Source organism: Pinus tabuliformis, chromosome X (genome assembly GCF_031772625.1).
Source record: "Pinus tabuliformis cultivar Carrire ecotype Pingquan chromosome X, CPIR1, whole genome shotgun sequence".
NCBI classification, from domain to species: Eukaryota; Viridiplantae; Streptophyta; class Pinopsida; order Pinales; family Pinaceae; genus Pinus; species Pinus tabuliformis.
In genome coordinates this window covers 1,641,365,358-1,641,385,173 of record NC_142308.1, presented here as the reverse complement: position 1 = coordinate 1,641,385,173, position 19,816 = coordinate 1,641,365,358, and the positions used below count along the sequence as shown (strand labels likewise).

At 40.5% G+C, this 19,816-nt stretch overlaps 1 protein-coding gene across 5 annotated transcripts in view; it reads left to right on the top strand.

The window, feature by feature from the left end:
• Positions 1-19,816, top strand: part of PHYLLO (2-oxoglutarate decarboxylase/hydro-lyase/magnesium ion-binding protein) — a 439,001-nt gene that overhangs the window by 128,949 nt on the left and 290,236 nt on the right. For 4 of the 5 annotated variants that reach the window (XM_089447470.1, XM_089447471.1, XM_089447472.1 and 1 more), the window contains 3 exons: positions 5,001-5,105; positions 5,202-5,396; positions 16,854-16,952. In XM_089447470.1, the coding sequence (XP_089303596.1) occupies positions 5,001-5,105; positions 5,202-5,396; positions 16,854-16,952 (399 nt within the window). The remainder of the gene's footprint in view (positions 1-5,000; positions 5,106-5,201; positions 5,397-16,853; positions 16,953-19,816) is intronic. The other variant, XM_089447473.1, reaches the window with a different exon arrangement.

Genomic DNA, 19,816 nt, shown 5'->3' with positions numbered 1-19,816 from the left:
ACTCACAAAGCTTTTGCCAGTATTTCTCTCTATAACCGAATAACCCTGTGTGGTATTCAATGATATATTCAGATTCTGCTACTGTTTAAAATTATAAACCCTTAGAACTACTACACCGGTTTTCTCACATTGGGTTTGTTGACCACTACGTGTCAACTACCCATAGCAGTACACCCCTTTTTTCGCAAAAGGGATAGCGCTTGATCGACATGTTCGTGCCATTCAACTATCATCATCAGGCTGATCATGTTATTTTGTAAACCCAGTCTGCATGTGTAGATTGTAAATAATCTTAGCAGATCTGCGTCATGTATGTATTTGCCTAGGTAAACCTAATTTTCTAGTGATGATCTACGTTCCAGAAGGTTTTTTGTCTCACCGACCCATGGTCGGCAAAGTTTTCCTTCAGCCTAACCCCAAAGCCGGAATGGATTTTGTCATTAGAATCTTAGGAGAATCCTAGTGTGCTTCGAGTCTATGTAAAAATAATTTGGAAATAATACTAACTATTCGGTTAGGTTATTACCAATTGCTTGATTTGCTAGATTATGTTTGTGTCGCAGAATTGGGTAGTCTATGAGGGTCTATGTCAAATGGGTTTTCCCCCTTGAGATGTAAAATTGTACAAGTCATGATGTAAAGTGCCTTGAGGGTTAGAAAATGTTTTATCCCCTCATAAGTCCTAGGTCTTAGGTGTTTTTTCCAAAGGCTAAGTTCGAGGGTCCAGTAAAAATAATAAAAAATAATAATAAGTCAAAGTTTTTAAATGCAAAATTTTAATTTTTAATATATTAAAATGCATTTAAAATTTCGACGGATGAGATTAAAAGAGATTTTGATCCTCATCGACGGTCGAGATCATTTTGACATGGATCACTCGAACTAGCCGTTGGGGAAGTTTTCCTTTAAATAGGGTGTCAGGGGTCATTTGAGATCATTCAATCTTAGAGTCGTGTGCTAAAGAAAGCTCTCTTGTAGTCATTTTTCATGTGCAATAAAGAAAGACTTTGGGGTTGAAATCTTGCTGGTGTTACTCTTCTGGAAATGTTGTAAGATGTTTTATTTCTGTGCATGATTTTAATTTCAGCCATTGATGATAGCTTTATGAAGAGTGATTTTAAACACAGGTATCTTGTTTAGTCGCTAGGGTTTGAATGGTAGTTAAATTTCTGAATATGATGGCAGGTATCTCCATTACATTTGGATTTTAGTATCGTTTTCTCCTTCTTTGTTAATGGTTGAAGTAAGTTGTGTAGGAAAATCTAGATTTCGAAGATCAACGGGCGTTTGGGGAAGTTCTCGGCTGAACCAGCCAACTCCCGAAAAAGGGCATTTTCTGAAGGGCCCAGCCAGTTTTGATCCCGGGCTTGTCATTTGAAATTTTTCTTGTAAATGCATGAAGGGTTTTCTGAAGCATCTCATGTTAAATATAAAATTCTGAAAATATTTCTGTGGCATACTGACAAATATGGCTATTTAGAACCTTTAAATTGTGAATACTGTAATTACTTAGCTGGTTTTAGGGTTTAGTTTTGTTTCTTGCACATTTTATTTCTGGGTGTTCTATTTTCGTTATTGCAGGTTGCAGGTCGGAAGAAAACATTTTGTTCGAAGCCGGATCTAGGCCCTGGAGGGTAAGATCTGGCCTCAGGATTAGCTCTAGCAGGAATATTTGCTTCAGAACCACTTTTTTGCAGGTGCACGTTTCTATTGTTCAAGGGTTTGAAAATCCGGCAAATTGTTATAAGGATTAAATTGACAAATCTAAAGCAGCACAATTCAAAATTTCTATTAAAATTTTTTAGAAAATTTCTTCAATGGTTTTTGGGACACCAGTTTGCTACTTGAGTTTTTAGTTTCTTTTGTTGCTGCCTAAGGTTTCATTTTTATTACAGGGAAAAATTCGAATTTTTCTGTGGGCAATCCGATTTTCCCTGTGGCTCCCATACCCTGTCCTCTATGTACTGTCATCCCTCAATCGCTGCCAGAACCTGCAAACAAGTGGCTGCCTGCTCTATCTACTACGCAGCTCTACGCTTCCCTTTATGCTGCATTTTCCTTGCTCCATTCGTAGCTTCAATGCTGCCATAACCAACGTGCTGCCCACCTGCTCCTCATCGTTATCATCGATTTGCATCCTCAAAAACGCTTCCACCATTGCCATATGAACCCCTCCACGCATCAACTTCCTCCTCTGCACAGTCTCTTCATTCGTTGCAGTATACCCATACCCGCAGCTCCAACGTCATCTGCGCGCATCTATACCTTAGCTCCTCACGCAGTTGAAACCTCCATTCTTCCACGTTGTCCCTCTGACCTGCGTTCTCCACGCTGCTCGCTATCCATTCCATTCCGGCTCGTGCGCTCTTCCTTCTCATGTTGCTCCCATTCCACTCAGCCATCCTTGCGTAGCTGCTCTTCAAATCCCGCAGCCTTCCCTTGCAAGCAGCTGTTGCTTCACGCTGCCTCATCCCATCCGCCGTCAAGCAAACCTCCTTTCCGTCAAACTCACCTGCACAACACTCTGAAACTATTTGATTCATTTTTTTTATTGTATGATATGCGTTTGATAGTTTAGGGTATTTATCTTTTACTAAATTTTGACTCAGATTTCATTTAGAGTTAGGTTAGGTTTCATTCCGATTTAATTTTGTTTCATTTTTCTTTTATGATTTCAATTTTATTTAAAAAAAATAAAAATCTAAAACATTAAAAAGTTCTGTTTCATTTAATTTTTTTTAATTAGATTTAGATTTGACTTTATATAAGTTTAAACTATAAATTTTTTGTTAATATTTCGATTTCATTTAGATTTTAATAAATTTTCTTTTAGTTTTAAAATTTCATTTCATTTGTATATATTTAGTGTTTGTTTTAAATCTCATTTTCATTAAGTTTAGATTAGATTTTAATTTTATTAGATTTTAGTTTTATCTTAATTTTAAATTTAGAATTTTAAAATCATAAAAAATAAAAATATAAAATTCCCAAAAAAACATAAAAAGTTAATCCTTGGGCTTTTATTAGGAATTTTGTTTTTATTGTATGGTTTAGATTTTTTTTTTGTATTTGTTTTTGTTATCATTTAGATTTAGATTTTTGTTTATTTGACTTTAATAAAACATTTAAAAAATTAAAAGTTAAACAAATAAAAATATAAAAAAGGCATAAACAGTTAATTTTAGAGTTTGATCTATTTTGGGTTTAGATTTTCATTTAATATACAAAAATCTCATAAAAAATAAAAATACAAAAATATATAAAAAATAATTTTTTTTGAAAAGATTAACTAAAAATTGAAAATTCATTTTGGTATCTATGTTCCACTTCTCTATAGTTAAATGTGCTTAAATGTTTATTTAAAGATTAGCTATTGAAAAGTGGTGAATCATTTTGTGAGCTGGTTAGCATTTAAAATTTCGTGGTTTCTTGAAGAATTTGATCTTTTGAAATTTATTTGCTAGAACATTGCGCATCTATTGAATATTTTGCATCTGGTGAAATTAATCATTGCTTGGATTATATTATGCTTGTTATATGTTGGATATTTTGTAAATATTTTCAAGCAATCATTAAATTATTTCATAAGCAGCAACAACTAATTAATTACTTGGTTTACATTGACTCCATAAGGCACTGGTCTTAAGCATTTAAAGATCTAATCAAATTCTAACATCGATCAAGTGCTTGTTTCCCCCTGCTGTGTCTCCCAAGCCAGCTGGTTCCTAGTTGGTCTTCCTTTTTCCCATAGGGTCTACCCCCCTTAGCCTGCTTCAGGGAGACGGCTTAAACGGAGAGATCGGGGATCAGGGTGACAGCCCCCTGTCTGAGCGTTGTCGCGCTGCCGAGACAATCTGTGCGACAACAAGGTTTTTCTGGGACTTTTTGACCAAAAATAACTATTTCCTATGTGTTTCTATTTTCCTTGCTCAGTTTCTATGTTTTAGAATCATATTTAATTGGTGTAGGCTGCTTCAGTAATTTACTTCAATGTTTCATGAAGAAATCTGAAATAAGCTTGTAATGTAATTTACAATCTAGGTGAAGTAGATTCAACTGGTTGTAGTAGGATTCCTGAGACTGTTAGATCTAGGAATTTTTACATGGTATCAGAGCTGTTGATGTGAAACAGGAAGAGAAGATCTAGCACTGAAGCAAGGGCCAACTTGCTGGAGCAAGCAACAGTTCGAATCTCTTGAGGGATTGCGTAGTTCTAGCCAGGAGGGCTATCTTTTCATGGGTGTCTCTCTTTGAGTGAGCCGACAGAGAGGTAAGACAGCCAGATCAAAAACTTGCCAAGGTAGAGGGAGCTAGATAGAGTCATGCAGAGCTAGAGGGACGCAGTTTTTGCAAGCTAAGTGCTAGGCAGAAAAGCCATCAGAAGGAAGAAGTAGATTGCATAGTGAGGGAATACTTCCTCAGTGATTTCTTGCCGAGGAAATAAATATTTTTCATTTGCTGAGCAGTAGAGGAGCATCAACTTACCAGGGAGTGGATAAGGCAGCCTAGGAGCTACGCAGTAGGGAGAAAGAGGGAGCTGTTTGACATTTTTTCGGAGTATATGGCAACCAGTGGCTTGAGGGATCATGACAGGTTGGACGGGCTTCCAACTATGCCATCTGGAAGGCTAGAATGACTTTCCTTCTAGATGAGCATGTCCTCAAGGCGTATGTTGATAATGTGGTAGTTGTCCCGGCGGACGCAGATACGATGAACGCACTTTGTCTATAGATGGGTGTCAATGTAGCCTTTTTTATCTGAACACGATGATTGCTAGTTATATTCCTAGTAGAATTTGAGTACTGAATTTTCCATTGCAAGCATATTATTTGGTAGTTGATCACATTTTGTCTATAGATCTGTGTCAATGTAACTTTTTTTTCTAAACAGAATGATAATCTAGTTATAGTCCTAACAGAATTTGAGTGCTGAATTTTCCACTGCAAGCCTATAGAATTAAAGTGGAGCTATTCACCAAATTTGCATTGATTTGTGTTCAGTATGAGTCATTGCTCGAGCCATATAAGCACTTGGAAATATTTCCCAACATCAATGCTGTATGGGCATTTCTCATAGTAGAGGAGTGCTGTCGACTGGGTATAACAGTAAGTAACAACTTAAATTTGTCTACAGGTTAATCTTTTTCTTTTACCTTTTCCCCTTTTTTTATTTGTATTCTCTAATGCATTTTCCTGTTCCAGTACTTTTGCATAGCACCAGGATCAAGATCATCTCCGTTTGCTGTGGCAGCTGCACAAAATCGTCATGTCTCATGTATCTCATGTATCGATGAGCGTTCTCTTGCCTTTCATGCATTGGGATATGGAAAGGGATCATATAAACCGGCAGCAGTCATAACATCATCTGGAACGGCTCTCTCAAATCTCCTTCCTGCTGTAAGGATTTGAGGTTTCATTTAACTGCTGAAACATGTTTTAGTGAAATGTTTGAATTTTGATTATTGCTTGTAGCTATTGCAAATTAGAATGGTCTATTTTAAATTCATACCATACTGTTTCCTTGGGAAGTTTCGTTCATTTGTAAATATTTTTCCTGTTGCAGTGGAATATTCAGATTTTCAGGACACCATTAGATGAGATAATTTTTCCTGCTTTTGTGTAAATTTAAATGTTTATCAATAGTAGTTTGCAATGAATTTTAATCTATTTGTAAGTCATAACCATCACTCTTGTATTTTCCTTTTGCAGCTCTTGAGCTACTATTGGCATTGATTTCATTTTATTTGTAAAGTTCCATTTTACTTTATTCTATCTGCTGGCATCTGTGTAGCCAAATTTTGGAGATGCCTTGAGTGCAGAATTTGACTATAATTTGAATAATGTTTTTTATGAGTTTCAGTTACTTTAGTCATTCCCAGTCCTTTTTGAACATTAAAACAAATTCATTTCTTTTTTTTTCCCTTTTTCTGTTCAAATTGCTTAAACCAAGGTTGCAAATGGTGTAAAATGATAACAACCATCTTAGCGCAAATGCTGCTTTCTTGGAAATGTTGGCTTTGTTCTCGATTTAATTTTTCTTGGAAACCACCAATGTATTTTCTTTATCGCATTTCATGTAACTGATTTTCTATCTTTTTTTTTGAAATGATGTCTTACATTATGCAGTAAAACATATGTACAGAGAGTGGTAAAGATTCCCTGTTATGAACATACTATATAATTAATAATTATAAATAATTATCATATTGAAGTGACATGTCCCAAAGGACATAACTATTCGTGAAGGGGCACCTTGCCTAGTATATAAGCAAGGCCCTCATTTGTAACTAGAACATATCATATCATATCTCTTGTACATTAAACATTCTTATATAAATATATCATTTATCCTATTATGGATATTTACATATTTCAGATATTTGTTGGGCATTGGATAATCCAGCGTTCCCTGTGTGTTTTGTGACATGGCTTAACCGCCACTCGTGGATCTATTAACTTTGGCGATACGTCCGTTTACTAACACCTGCGGGTTTTGGTGTAACAACAATCGTGATTCCAACAAGTGGTATACGAGCCAAAGGTCTCGAGTTCGAATCACACCCGGCTTGCGCTGGGGGGGAGATTGTTAGGCATTGGATAATTCAGTGCTCCCTGTGTGTTTTGCGACATGGATTAATCGCCTCCCGTGGATCTGTTAACTTTGGCGATACGTCCGTTTACTAACACCTGCGGGTTTTGGTGTAACGAACCAACCTCTTGGCTTTGGCCATCTCCTTCTTGAAGGCTTCTAGCTGTTGTGGATCTGTTGGTTCTAGCATGACATTTGTCCCAAACTCCTTCAAGCCATGCTCATCCAGTAGGAATTGCATTTGGGCCTTCCAGATGCCAAAGGGTGATGGTCCTGTTGCAACAATTGGATTTTATCCAACTGATCTCCATGTTGCATCTGCACTGGACCTTGCCTAATTTGACACGCTAAGGTATCAAGTCGCTCCTCCACTTAGAGATATTACAGCTATCAGTGCAAACTCCTCGAATCTGGCGGTTAACTCATCAATCTCTGCCAAAGTTGCTATCTGCTCCTGCTTCTTGTCCTTCTTCCTTGAGGGCACTGGGAGACGTAGTGGCCAAATTCACCACACCCAAAGCACTTGATCTTTGATAGGTCTTTCTTCTTCTTCTCTCCTCCCATTGGGCCTTGTCCCTAAGAGGGACCATTCTTTTCCTTTCCCTTACTTGCAAGGGCTACGTTCTCCTCATCCTCCTCCTCCTTTGGTCCCTTGCTGCTGCTGTTGATAGTACCTGCTGCAAGACTGAGCCTTAGCTCCTCCTGAGTGAAGTCACTCCATAGACGATCCCATCCAGGTAGCATATCTCGCCCATAAATAACTTGGACAAAAATATGCCACTCCTTGGTGAAACTGTTGAGAGCTGTCCGCACTAGCTCACTATCTTAAGGTTTCTCTCCCACTACCGCAAGTTCATCTTTGACTGTCTGAATTCTAGTAAGATAAGATGTAACGACTTCTCCCTTCTGCATCTTGGTGGTCCTCAACTTCTCCTTGAGAATCATTTTACGATTCTTTGATGGATTCTCATACAATTTTATGACGACATCCCACATGTACTTTGCCGTGTTTTTCTCAGCAATAGTAGGACAATATGATCTCGAACCTTGTCTAGGACCATCCTCTTGGCTTTGGCCATCTCCTTCTTGAAGGTTGCCAGCTATTGTGGATTTGTTGGTTCTGGCATGACATTTGTTACAAACTCCTTCAAGGCATGCTCATCCAATATGAATTGCATTTGGGCTTTCCAGATGCCAAAGTTAGAGGTTCTATCAAGTCTGTTTTGATCCTTGAGACCTGTTATGGCCATTTTTGCAAAACTCAAATATGTTGAAGGTCAATAAATTGGAACTCCCTTTTCTCTTTCCGGCAACTGGATCTGGCTTCTTCTCTTGCTCACTCTCCTATTGGAATGCGTAGATTTGGCTTTTGGAAATTCGTATAGCCCTTGATCTGCCTCTAGGTGAGTTGTCTATGTTGATTTCTGGTAGCATCAGATGTTCTCTAAGTCTCAAATTTTGCAGGCAAGCTTGGACACATGCATTCTCCAATACCCAGAAATCGTTTTGGGAAATTTCACTTGGAGACAGTTTTATTAAAATAATTAATTATTTTTAATGGGTCCCTAAGTCTAAACTTAGGAAATTAAAATAATTAATGGGTATTAATCTAAACTGTGGGCAGAACTTCTAGAAGAAGGCAGAGATCAAGTCAAGATGATCCTAGCCATTGATTAGGATCTAATTTGGGCCGTTGATTGATCAACGAGAGGGTTATAAGAGAAGGCTTAATGGGCACTTGGAGAACACACCAGAGGTAGATACTCAGTTACCTGAGTAAGATCAATTTTTTCACTAGTCGAAGTTCAGCAAGAGAAAATCGAATCAGAGGGAGAGTTGCAGGTGGAAAAGAGAGTGAGGGTAATCAACATCAGTCGGGGGTGCAGGAGTAGAAGACGCAGAGCAGAGGGAGGACAACGCAGATGCTGTGACGTAGAGGACAAGTCGCAGAGACAGTTTAACGCTGGGACTGCGCATTCCTCATGCAGGAGCTGACGCAGTGAGAGGCAGAGGGGGCGTTGAAATTTCTAAATGTGACACATTAGAAATCCTTATTGCATCTTTTGGTTTAAATTCTCTTACTTGTTAATTACATTAACAAGTTATTTATAAATATAAATACTGAAAATAAACACAGATGCAGCCTTAACTCATGTATAGATCGGCAACTGAAATAACTGAGACAAACACACAAGGGACACTGTTATTTTTTGGACAATCATCCCTGGGAAAACCCTGTTTGGATATTCCGACACAGGGAATAGTTAAGTATAACTTGGTCTAGTGTAGAGTTAGGTAAAGTGTGTTTCTTTACTATGTACTTTTGTAACTTACAATCCGACATTCACGATATGTAGTGATCCGATGGTTCATTCTCTCCTCGGTATTACTAACACTTGATCCGTGGCTTAACACCCGATTGGTCCATGATCTCTATTTAAAGAGCATGGACGGTGATTTGTAGGGTAACCGTTCATGAGAGAAGCTTATGTAAATTTTCATTCTTTTATTAATAAATTGCCTGAAGTGGCCGCGTTGGTTCAGGCCGTGGACTGTTTCCCTCTTTGAGGGTTTTAACCACATCAAGAATACTGGTGTATTGATCTGTGATCTGTTTGTGAGCGGTGTCCTTTGGTGTTCTGTCTGAGGAACTTACCCTGTAAATTCCTACAACCCAACTTGGGAAAACTGTGCAGTAGTTCTGAGGGTTTTATTATTAAGTAGCTTTCTTGAGTACAACTAGGCTCACCCAACAGATATTTCCACACGACAGTAAGACCTCTTCTTGGAAGCAGATATTCAGTGACTTTGCTCCACTAAAATCTTTCCAATGCTTCTCTGGGGCTCTGCGTTAGCCCTCCTGGTCTCTGCGTCACTCTGAAGCCCCTTGCGTCAGCCTTCTGCTACTTTGCGCTGGCTCTCTGGCCCTTTGCGTCACCCACGCAGGTCCTGATAGCCTCTGCGTAGTCACTCTGGCCCTTTGCGTGGCTCCTGCTGGCTCTGCGTAGCCTCCTCTGCCTCAGCGCTGATCCTTCGGCACTATCTTTGCCTCTCTGCTATGCACTCACTGCCCCTCGCTGCAACTCTGGTCACTTGTTTGATTTCTCTCAGCAAACCCTGCTCCAGAAAATCGAACTCTTGATCTCTCTTGGTGTATCTCCAACTGACCCTCAAGCCTCCTCTTATACTTTTTCTGTTGAGTCTTCAATGACCAAGATTAAATCTCTAATCAATGGATAAGATTAGATTTGGCTTGATCCATGTCTTTTAGAACATTCTCACCTAGTTTTATATTAATACCCATTAATATTTTTATTTTCCAAAGTTTAGAGTTAGGAACCCATTAAAAATATTAATTATTTTAATATCTCTCTAATCATATAGAATTTCCCCAAACCATTTCTGGGTCTTGGAGATCTCATGTGCTTTAGCCTCTACACCAATTTTCATGGCTAGAGCACATCCGATGCTACCCCAAATCAACACTCCCTCTTATCAAGGAATGTGCTCTAGTAATGCTCCACCACATTACCTTGATCATCTGACACCGATACCTGTGCTGATGCTTGGTCTGCTGCCCAACATCGTCTGCACTGTTTCCTCTTGTATTGCTGCCCATGGTTCTACCACTGCCATTGCCACATCTGTACTGTAGCTTCCTCTGTATCCGTGCTGCTGCTGGTCCTTCTTCCCAACACTGCATCTGCACTGCAACTCTCTCCCATCATGCTGCATCGTGCTGTCCATAGCACTGCCACTGCTACTGCTGCACTGCAACTCAGTTACTGAGAAGTAAGTAACTAATCTACACAACTACTGACATCCTTGTCAGGCTAGAAGCCCTCCTGATGCTGAAGCTCCCTTTGCTGCTATCCTGTGCTCCCTCTATCGCCTCTGTGTTGTTGCAACAACTCTATGCCTCTTGCATTGCTGCAACCTCCATTGTGCCTTTCTGCACTGCTACAACCACCTCTGTGACTCTCTCATTGCTGCAACCTCCACTGCGCTGCTACACACCTCTGCACTCTAGCACTGTTCTACCGCTCCATTCACATCTTGCTTCTACCGACATCCGTCATCCTGCTACTGTCACTCGGGGCTCTCGTAGTCGGATATGATCCAAGAGTTTGGGTACCTCAAGGATCCTGCCCCACATCTTCTGTAGTCCTCTTGACTACAGCTCGATGTCTCCCCACCTCTTCTCTAGAGGTGCATGAGCACTCATGGCACAGTCATCATCCGTCTCGACTTCTTTCTCCGCCTTAGCTGGAGTTGCCTTGGAGTCAGAAGCCTCTCCCTTATTCTTCTTCCCGGGACACTGGGTTGCATAATGACCCAACTCCCCACAATGGAAGCACTTTATCTTGGAGATGTCCTTCTTCTTCCTCTTCCCCTGCTGTCCCGCAGATGCTAGAGCTGCATCCTCCTCCTCTTTCTTGGTTCGACCTCCTTTGCTGCTACTCCCTGCCCTGGTCAGCCATCTGATCTCTTCTTGGCGAAGAGCTGCCCACATCTCTTCCCATCCTGGAAGATTAGCTCTGCCCAAAATGATTTGGACAAATGTCTCCCACTCCTTGTAGACTGCATTCAGGGTGGTCCTCACCACGAACTCCTGATATGGCGTGGCCCCTATGGAAGTAAGTTGTTCCCGAATCTCCTGCAACCTGCTGAGTTATAGATCTATCTGCTACCCCTTTTGCATCTGATACCACCAGCTGATTCTCCAGTAGCATCTTCCTCTGCACGAAAGTGGCTTGATATAATGTCTTCAAGGTATCCCACATCTCCTTTGCTGTGTTCTTTTCGGTAATATGCCGAACTACATGATCCTTGACCCCATCAAGGATTATGCACATTTCCTTGGCCATTGCATCCTCATACCTTTCGTTATCAGCTGGGTCGACTGGGATAGCCACAGTTCTCAAGGCGAAGCCCTTGATGCGATGTCTATCCAGAACAGATAGGATCCTGGCCTTCCAGATGACAAAGTTGGATGACCCGTCCAACCTGTCCTGATCCCTCAGTTCGTTCATTGCCATCTTCGCTCTTCTCCTCGACTCCCTTTGAGTCTCGAATTCCCTCCTGGAAGTTCTCTCTTAGACTCCCTCTAAGTCTCTATTTCCCTCTTGGAAAGCCTCCTGGCAACTGTTGAACCGCTCCTCTTCGATCCCCTTTGCTCTTGCAACACTAATCTGGATTTCTTCGCTAGAAATCCGCCTAGGTAGCGACTCCCTCTACCTTGGTTCTGTCCCGTTAGATACTATTTTTCTTCGACAACAACACCCCACCAACTTCATAATCCATAATCTGCTCACAGCTCCCTAGGCCCCAACAACTGAAGAAACTGAGCCACTTAGCTCTGCGCAATCCTGGCAAGGTTGAATCGCTCTTCTGGCCAACTACGTCAAGCCTACCTGACTGAGTAGAATGATGTGGCTCTTCGTGAGCCTCTTCTGCCTTCCTCTGCCTCTGCGCTGACCCTTTCTCTGGTTCGAAATGATGACGCAAACCCTCTGCGTCACTCCTCCGATGCTTTCTGCTTAGGAACAACTTCTGTCTCTCGGGACAACTGTTTCTGCTGCAAATTTTATGATTTCAACTGGTGCCTTCAGTTCTCCTGTGATCTGCAATGCTTTGATACCATGTTGAGATTTCTAAATGTGACAGATTAGAAATCCCTACTACATCTTCTGGTTTAAATTCTCCTACTTGTTTATTATATTAACAAGTTATTTATAAATATAAATACTGAAAATAAACGTAGATGCAACCTTAACTCATATACAGATCAACAACTAAAATAATTGAGACAAACACACAAGGGACACCATTATTTTTGGACAATCGTCCCCAGAAAAACCAAACTTGGGAAAATTGGTGCAGCGGTTTTGAGGGTTTTATTATTAACCAACTTTCTTGAGTACAACTAGGGTGCCAAACTGGCTCACCCAACAGAGATTTCCACACGATAGTAATACCTCTTCTCGGAAGCAGATATTCAGCAAGTCTGCTTCACGAAAATCTTTCCAACGCTTCTCTGCGGCTCTGCGTCAGCCCTCCTGGCCTTTGCGTCACTCTGAAGCAACTTCCATCAGCCTTCTGCTGCTCTACGCTGGCTCTCTGGTCCTCTGCGTCACCCACACAGGCCCTGCTAGCCTCTACGCAGTCACTCTGGCCCTCTGTGTGGCTTCTGCTAGCTCTACGTAGCCTTCTCTGCCTCAACGCTGATCCTTAGGCATTGTCTCTACCTCTCTGCTATGCACTCACTGCCCCTCACTGCAACTCTGATCACTTGTTCGATTTCTCTCAGCAAATCCCGCTCCAGAAAATTGAACTCTTGATCTCTGTTGGTGTATCTCCAACTGACCCTCAAGCCTCCTCTTATACTTTTTTTTTGTTGAGTCTTCAATGGTCGAGATTAAATCTCTAATCAATGGCTAAGTTTAGATTTGGCTTGATCCATGTCTTTTAGAACATTCTCACCCAATTTTATATTAATACCCATTAATATTTTTATTTTGCCGAGTTTAGACTTAGGAACCCATTAAAAATATTAATTATTTTAATATCTCTCTAACCGGGTGGAATTTCCCCAAACCATTTCTGCGCGTTGGAGATCTCATGTGCTTTAGCCTCTACACCAATTTTCATGGCTAGAGCACATCCGATGCTACCTCAAATCAATAGATCACTCACCGCCTCTCTTTGTTGATGTATCTCTGGCTGAGAATCTCTCTCCAGAATTTGTTATCCCTACCCCTCAACTGAGCAAACTCTCTTTCAGCAACTCGCACTGCTAGATAGGCTAATTCGCACTGTAAAGTTTGGTCTCCTGCTGTGGAATTTCAATCTCCTTTGCCTTAACTGGAAAGACTGGAAACCCTATGATTAATTGTTGGAAATCCCTCGCGTGCTTTCCTCTTCCTTCCTAGCGCAGATCTGCAACTATAAACCCTTGTTGCAAATTTCTGCGCCCATAACTACTCTAAGAACTGACTGATCTTCTCACTGGAATTATTTCTATGCAATACCACTACCTGTCGTCATAGATCTGAAACAAATTCGAACTTTTTCTTCTTCTAGATCTGGAAATCGATTTTCTGCTCCCTTGCTATTCACATATTAGGTAGGTTTGCACAGATCTAGAAGTTGGTGCTTTAGCTCTTCCTCTGAAACTGCACAATCTACTTCTTGTCGCTCCTAAGCGTAAGATCTGATCAACACACTCTGATACCATGTGAAAAATCCATGATTGCAATAAATTGGAAACTATTCTTCTAGCCGTTGTAGTTTATTTGTCTTCTATTAATCAATTAACGGCAAATAACGAATAGCACACTACTACAATCTTCACAATTAAATGAACGTTGCGGAAAATAAATTAGTAACTGAGAAATAGATGCACACACATAAAATGACATCATTTTTTTTGGACTAATGTCCCCAGGAAAACCTTGAAGGGAAAACCGTTGCAGCAGATGAGGGTTTATATTTTATTATCTTCAGCAAATTAGAGAGTACATAAATTTTCTTGCCAAACATTGGCCAAGCTTCGGAAAATTTACTCCACCACTCCAACTGGCAGATTGACCTGGAAACCCTTTGTTTCCCTTGCAAAATCAAATTTGGCCTCCTCCAGTAAATGTGCACAAAAAATGTTGCTGCAAGAAATATGCACTAGTTAGGAACTGTTAATCCTACACCCTTTTGGTGATCCTGCACTCGCACTAGACAACTCGCTCTGCCCCCTCCGAAATTGATCCCAACAACTAGAAATATGATCTGTTGTCCAGATATGTGCACTGGAGAACTCACACCCACTGGTATGACATTCCTGCAGAAGAAATCGACCTTCCCTCTGACTCTGGAAATCTGTGTAAACCTCCCCTAGAAATCTCTCTCCAATTTCTGCTGAACCCTCTCACTGATGCTCTGCTGGCACAAACTCTTCCCTCGTTGAATACCACGCATTGGGAAATTCACACTGTCCTGCTCTCTTGCTCCTTTGATGTGTTGTCTCCAAGCCCCTTCGATTTGCTCTTATAACTCTCTCGCTGGAGGACCAACGACCAAGATCTAATTGTAATCATTGGCTCAGATCATCTTAGACTTCGTCAAATTACTTTTGAGAAGTCTCTAGAGCAAAAATCGATTTCCTTAATTAATACACTTTAATTAACTAGTTTTCCTAAGTTAAACTTAAGAAATTTTAACTATCTGGTCAATTTATTTAATTAAGGTGTTTTGGATTCATATGTCACAAAACCATTTCTGGGTATTGGAGATCTCATGTTCCTTAGTCTCTCTGATACCTTAGAGACTAGAACACCTGTCCGATGCTACCACAATATCCAAAAACTAACAATGTGAAGGGAATGGTGCAGAAACATCTTTCTAGCTAATAGAAGCATAGAATAAGGCCTTTCAAAAGTTTGTTATCCATACCTACAGTGCCCTAGATTTTGGGCAATTACTTGACATTGGTCTCTACTCAGGTGTACACACGAGATCATAACTGCAGAAGGGATTCCCTGCTACAGATACTAATTCTGGCAGCAGTGTTGCAATATGGATCCATTTCCTACAATAGGAAACAGATCCTTTTGCAAAATCCTTGAAATGTGGACAGATAGGATATGGATATGTGAAAACAAGGATGTAGTGTGGGTTCTGGGTTGCCAGTGGTCAATGCAGTGTCCTTAATCAGTAAAGGGGCCACTGAAATATTTTCTTTCTAGATTGTTGTGATACCACATTGTTTGATCATGTTGAATGACGAGAGTGTGAAAATTCTATCACTGCAACATCTTATTTACTTTGCCTACTTATTTCCAATAAGTTATTTATGAAATTCCTTCAATAAACATTAAAATAAATTCGGGTGCAGATATCACACCATAATTCAGAAACAAACACATGCACAAGAATCAACACATTGACAGTTATTTTGGACAACAGTCCCCAAAAAAACCCAATGTTGGAAAACCGGTGCAACAAGGGAGGATTTTATTATTCAACAATTCTTTCATACAACAGGGTGCCAAATTGGCTTACCCAACAGAGATAAAAATACTCCAGCACTTCTCCTAGTCCTAGCGTCAGCCTGGCTGACCTCTGCGTAGCTCCTAGACACTCTGCGTCAACCCCTGTTTGTCTGCGCCAACCCTGGGCCTCTCTGCGTCACCCACACAGGCCCTCTAGTGACTGCGCAGTCTCCTGCTGCCTTTGCGTCTGCCTGAGAGGCTCTGTTGCGTCTACCTCTTCTGCCTTTGTGTTGGTCTTCTGGTGCTGATCTTGACTCTCTGTTCCGTACTTGTTGCTTCCTGCTGCTCTCCAGACCACTAGTTTGAATTTCTCAGCTATCCCCGCTTCAGAAATCGAACTGAGTGGTCTCCTTCAGTGTGTTCTCCAATTGACCCTCAAGCCTCTTCTTATACTTTTACTGTTGGTCCTTCAACGGCCGAGATTAAATCTCTAATCAACGGCTAAGATTAGATTTGGCTTGATCCATGACTTTTGGAACCTTCTAACCCAGTTTTATATTAGTACCCATTAATATTTTATTTTTCCCAAGTTTAGACTTAGGAACTCCATTAAAATTATTAATTATTTTAATATTTCCCAAACCAGTTAGAATCTGCCCAAACCATTTCTGGGTCTTGGAGATCTCATGTGTTTTAGCCTCTCCACCAATTTTTATGGCTAGAGCACATCCGATGCTACCCCAAATCAACAGAGAGTAGAATGATAAAATGAGCCAATTGATAGTGCACATATAGCCTTCTCTCTGACACACGACTAACATAGTTAAGTCCCTAGTGGCCCCTGTTATAAAAATAATAATCGTCGTGTATCAGCCCCCCATAAGGAGATTCTTTTCTATTGATGTAATAGCCAACTTTTGACTGTGTCTATGTGAGGGTTGCATTTTCGAATTGATGGGGTCTATTCTTTGTAGTCAGCCCCTCAGTAGTTAACATCAATTGCCACGGTAATTATTTTGGGCATTTGTGATTGTTATTCTATGGATAGTAACATGGGCTGTAACATATTTTTCCTGTTTTAATTTAAGTCACAACTACCTCTCTTTATCTAGTTCAAGCAATTATGGCTGAAGCCTAACTCGTATCTTTTGTTTCGTTCATGCAAAATAGAATTAAATTTGATGCTTAGCTATGGCTTTTTTTCTCATAGAAAATGCTCATCATCACAAGGCCACTGAGTGTTTCTTATGTTAATTTCATTTGCATTATGGTGATCTGTAGGTGGTAGAGGCAAGCCAGGACTGTATTCCAATATTGTTGCTCACAGCAGATCGCCCTCCAGAACTACACGATACAGGAGCAAATCAAACAATAAATCAGGTTTGACATAACTGTTTCCTGTTTTGAACAAAGATTATTCCGGTAATAATAAGAAGAGACCTTTGTCTTCACATGTAGCTAGTTGAAAATACTTATTTTAGTTGCACTGTAAACTGCCAAGAATGTCAAAAGGTCCAATATATGAGAACTTTAGTAAGCTGAAAAACGTCAATAAGAATAGATCCTCGAATCCCATTTTTGCGTTTGGAAAAGGGTTCATAGTCTTAACAAGATTATCCAGAAAAATCATACTACAGGTTTTCATATGTTGTTTCACCAATCCCACTACGAGATTTATGAGTTCTGTTTGAGTATTTTTTGTTGATGTTTGTAGCTAGGGCAGGTACTTTTGCACAGGCCTAATTGTCTCATACTTGAAGAAGTACTGCTCACTAATGTTGACTTTATTTTCCCATGCTTGGAGAAGAATACCCATGGTTATCTAAAGATTGAGTTGTTTGGCTTGGCAGTGGAGCGTGTGCATGCTATTGCAGTGAATGGACCTTTCTTTGTCCCAAAAAACCCAATGGCTTGATTGGTAGGCTCCCACGCGTGGTTGGAGCAGATTCAGCCATCAACAAATATGTTATGGCTCTAGTGGAAGCTCACATGGGCTTAGAAATACCAGCGGCTGGGTTGAAGAGGAATCCTTTGATCCCAATGTTCACTTTATGGCCGAACGTTGCCTTTATTTATCCCATCACTAGCATTGTTTACGTGTGAACTTTTAATTGTCGTATGACTGTTTTATATCTCATGGCTTGCTTTTTGGTGGGTCGATCCACAAAAGAACCTCAATGTTTATGGGTTGGATGCCTTTACAACTCAAATGGCTATCTCTTGACCCTCGTATGGCTAACTTGGCCTTTGAGCAGCTACATTCTTTGCTTTAAGTGTTGAGTGTTTCACTTATGGAACTGAGCATTAGGCTTGGATAAGCCAAACTGTACCTTTCTTTGGCCAATGCTTTAATTATAATGTGTACTTTGACCCTTTGACCAACCTTGCTTAAACATTGGATCTTTCCGCCTTTTTACCCATCTAGAGCTGAATTTTGCTTCAAATATCCTCTTTTTGCCAAAATTCATTGTGGCATGTCAAGTAGGCTTCATGTTGGCCATTTTGAACCACTATTGAATGTTGGTCATGGGAGCCCTGTGCACTGGGATACATGCGATTCCACATAAATTATGGAAGTCTATGAACTGTGAGATTGCCATGTGGAAAACTAAAGTATACTGTAGCACTACCAAAAAGATGCACACAGACTCTATGACATATGACCATGTGGAAAAGACATAGGTGCATTCCAGGCATGGGTTGGATTGGACCTGTATAGTGCGCTCATCCCTACAAAGAATGGTTCCTCTAAACCATGTGTCCAAGTAGATCCATCCCAAGCTTCCCAATCCTATCTAGGATGAAAGGACTTGAGAGTGGGGACTAAAAGGATTGGGTATGGCCAACCATAGTAGGTTGAGGATACCATAATACATAGTCATCATGTGCCTACAAGGCTTTTGACTTGCATCTCTTTGGACTTACAATGGTGTTGTCATCAAAAGTAGTAGGATACATGTTGATTTGGGGTAGCATCGGATGTGCTTTAGCCACGAAATTTGGTGGAGAGGTTGGGGCACATGAGATCTCCAATACCCAGAAAGGGTTTGGGCAGATTCTAAACAGTTTGAAAAATATTAAAATAATTAATATTTTTTATGGAGTCCCTAAGTCTAAACTTAGGGAAAATGGTGGCTTGGGTGCAGGCAATATGGACAAACGACCGAAACTTGATATAATTTCTTCTAACTCTGGCTGAATTTCTCCTTCTGCTTCAATTGGTGTATCAGTCATCTATTGTTAGATTGATTGCTTCATGAGGTTCCCTTTTTATCACCCTCAACCCTCGTTATTGGACGCAAATCATACCATAGGCTTGTTTTCCTCTACCGGGACTATAATCCCATAGGAATTATAAAAATAGACTATCGTTGCTTTAAAACAAGGAAAATGCGTTTTAAACGCAAAATACACAGTCGGCGGGCTTTTGTTCCAAAGGAACAGAATAACACTATCGGCACAAGATTTTAAAGAAATGCGTTATACGCATATAACACTATCGGTGGTTCCACTATTGGCCTTTCGATGTTCTTTTCCCCGATGCGATAACACGTAGTGTTATCGGAATTCGCTATCGGCGATTCCAAAAGTCCAAACGCTAGGCTCTTTCCGCTTCGATCTTGCGATGCGATAAGCCTCGCGGACCCGACAACTTATTCACCCTGCTCTATAGTATTTCGGGTCCGAGCTATTGGAGTTTCGGACTTCGGCGGTTCCAAAGGTCCTTCCCGCTCCCTTGTGGTTCTGCGATGCGATAATGGTTCGGACCCGATACGGGTATGAGCCAGATTTAATAAGATCTCAGGTCCAAAACTTCGTTCAGGCTAAGTCTTTTCACGGGTTTCCTGTGTAAAACAGAGTTTCCGCCGCGGAACTCAACCATGCATGTAAGAGGAACAGGCGTGCCGATATAAGGGAAAACCACACCAATAAGCTTAAAGCAAGTATTAATAAGAAAATAGGGCCGAATCACCATTAACAAGGTTCAGAAGAAAAGAACCGCAACCAAATACACATACAATTACCAGTTAACAGAGAACCATAAATTCAAATGCACAGAGAGAGTTTTTCGAAGATCACAATGTCTCCGGGTCAACCCACACAGAGAAGTCTCGTTATTTCCTTTAAAAAATAATAGATAAAGCCCACTCGGTCCTTATCCCTTTACAAAAGCATGCCAATTACATATCTACTGGTTCATTTTAGCAACCAATTCCTAAAACAGAAACTTAGTTATTATGAGT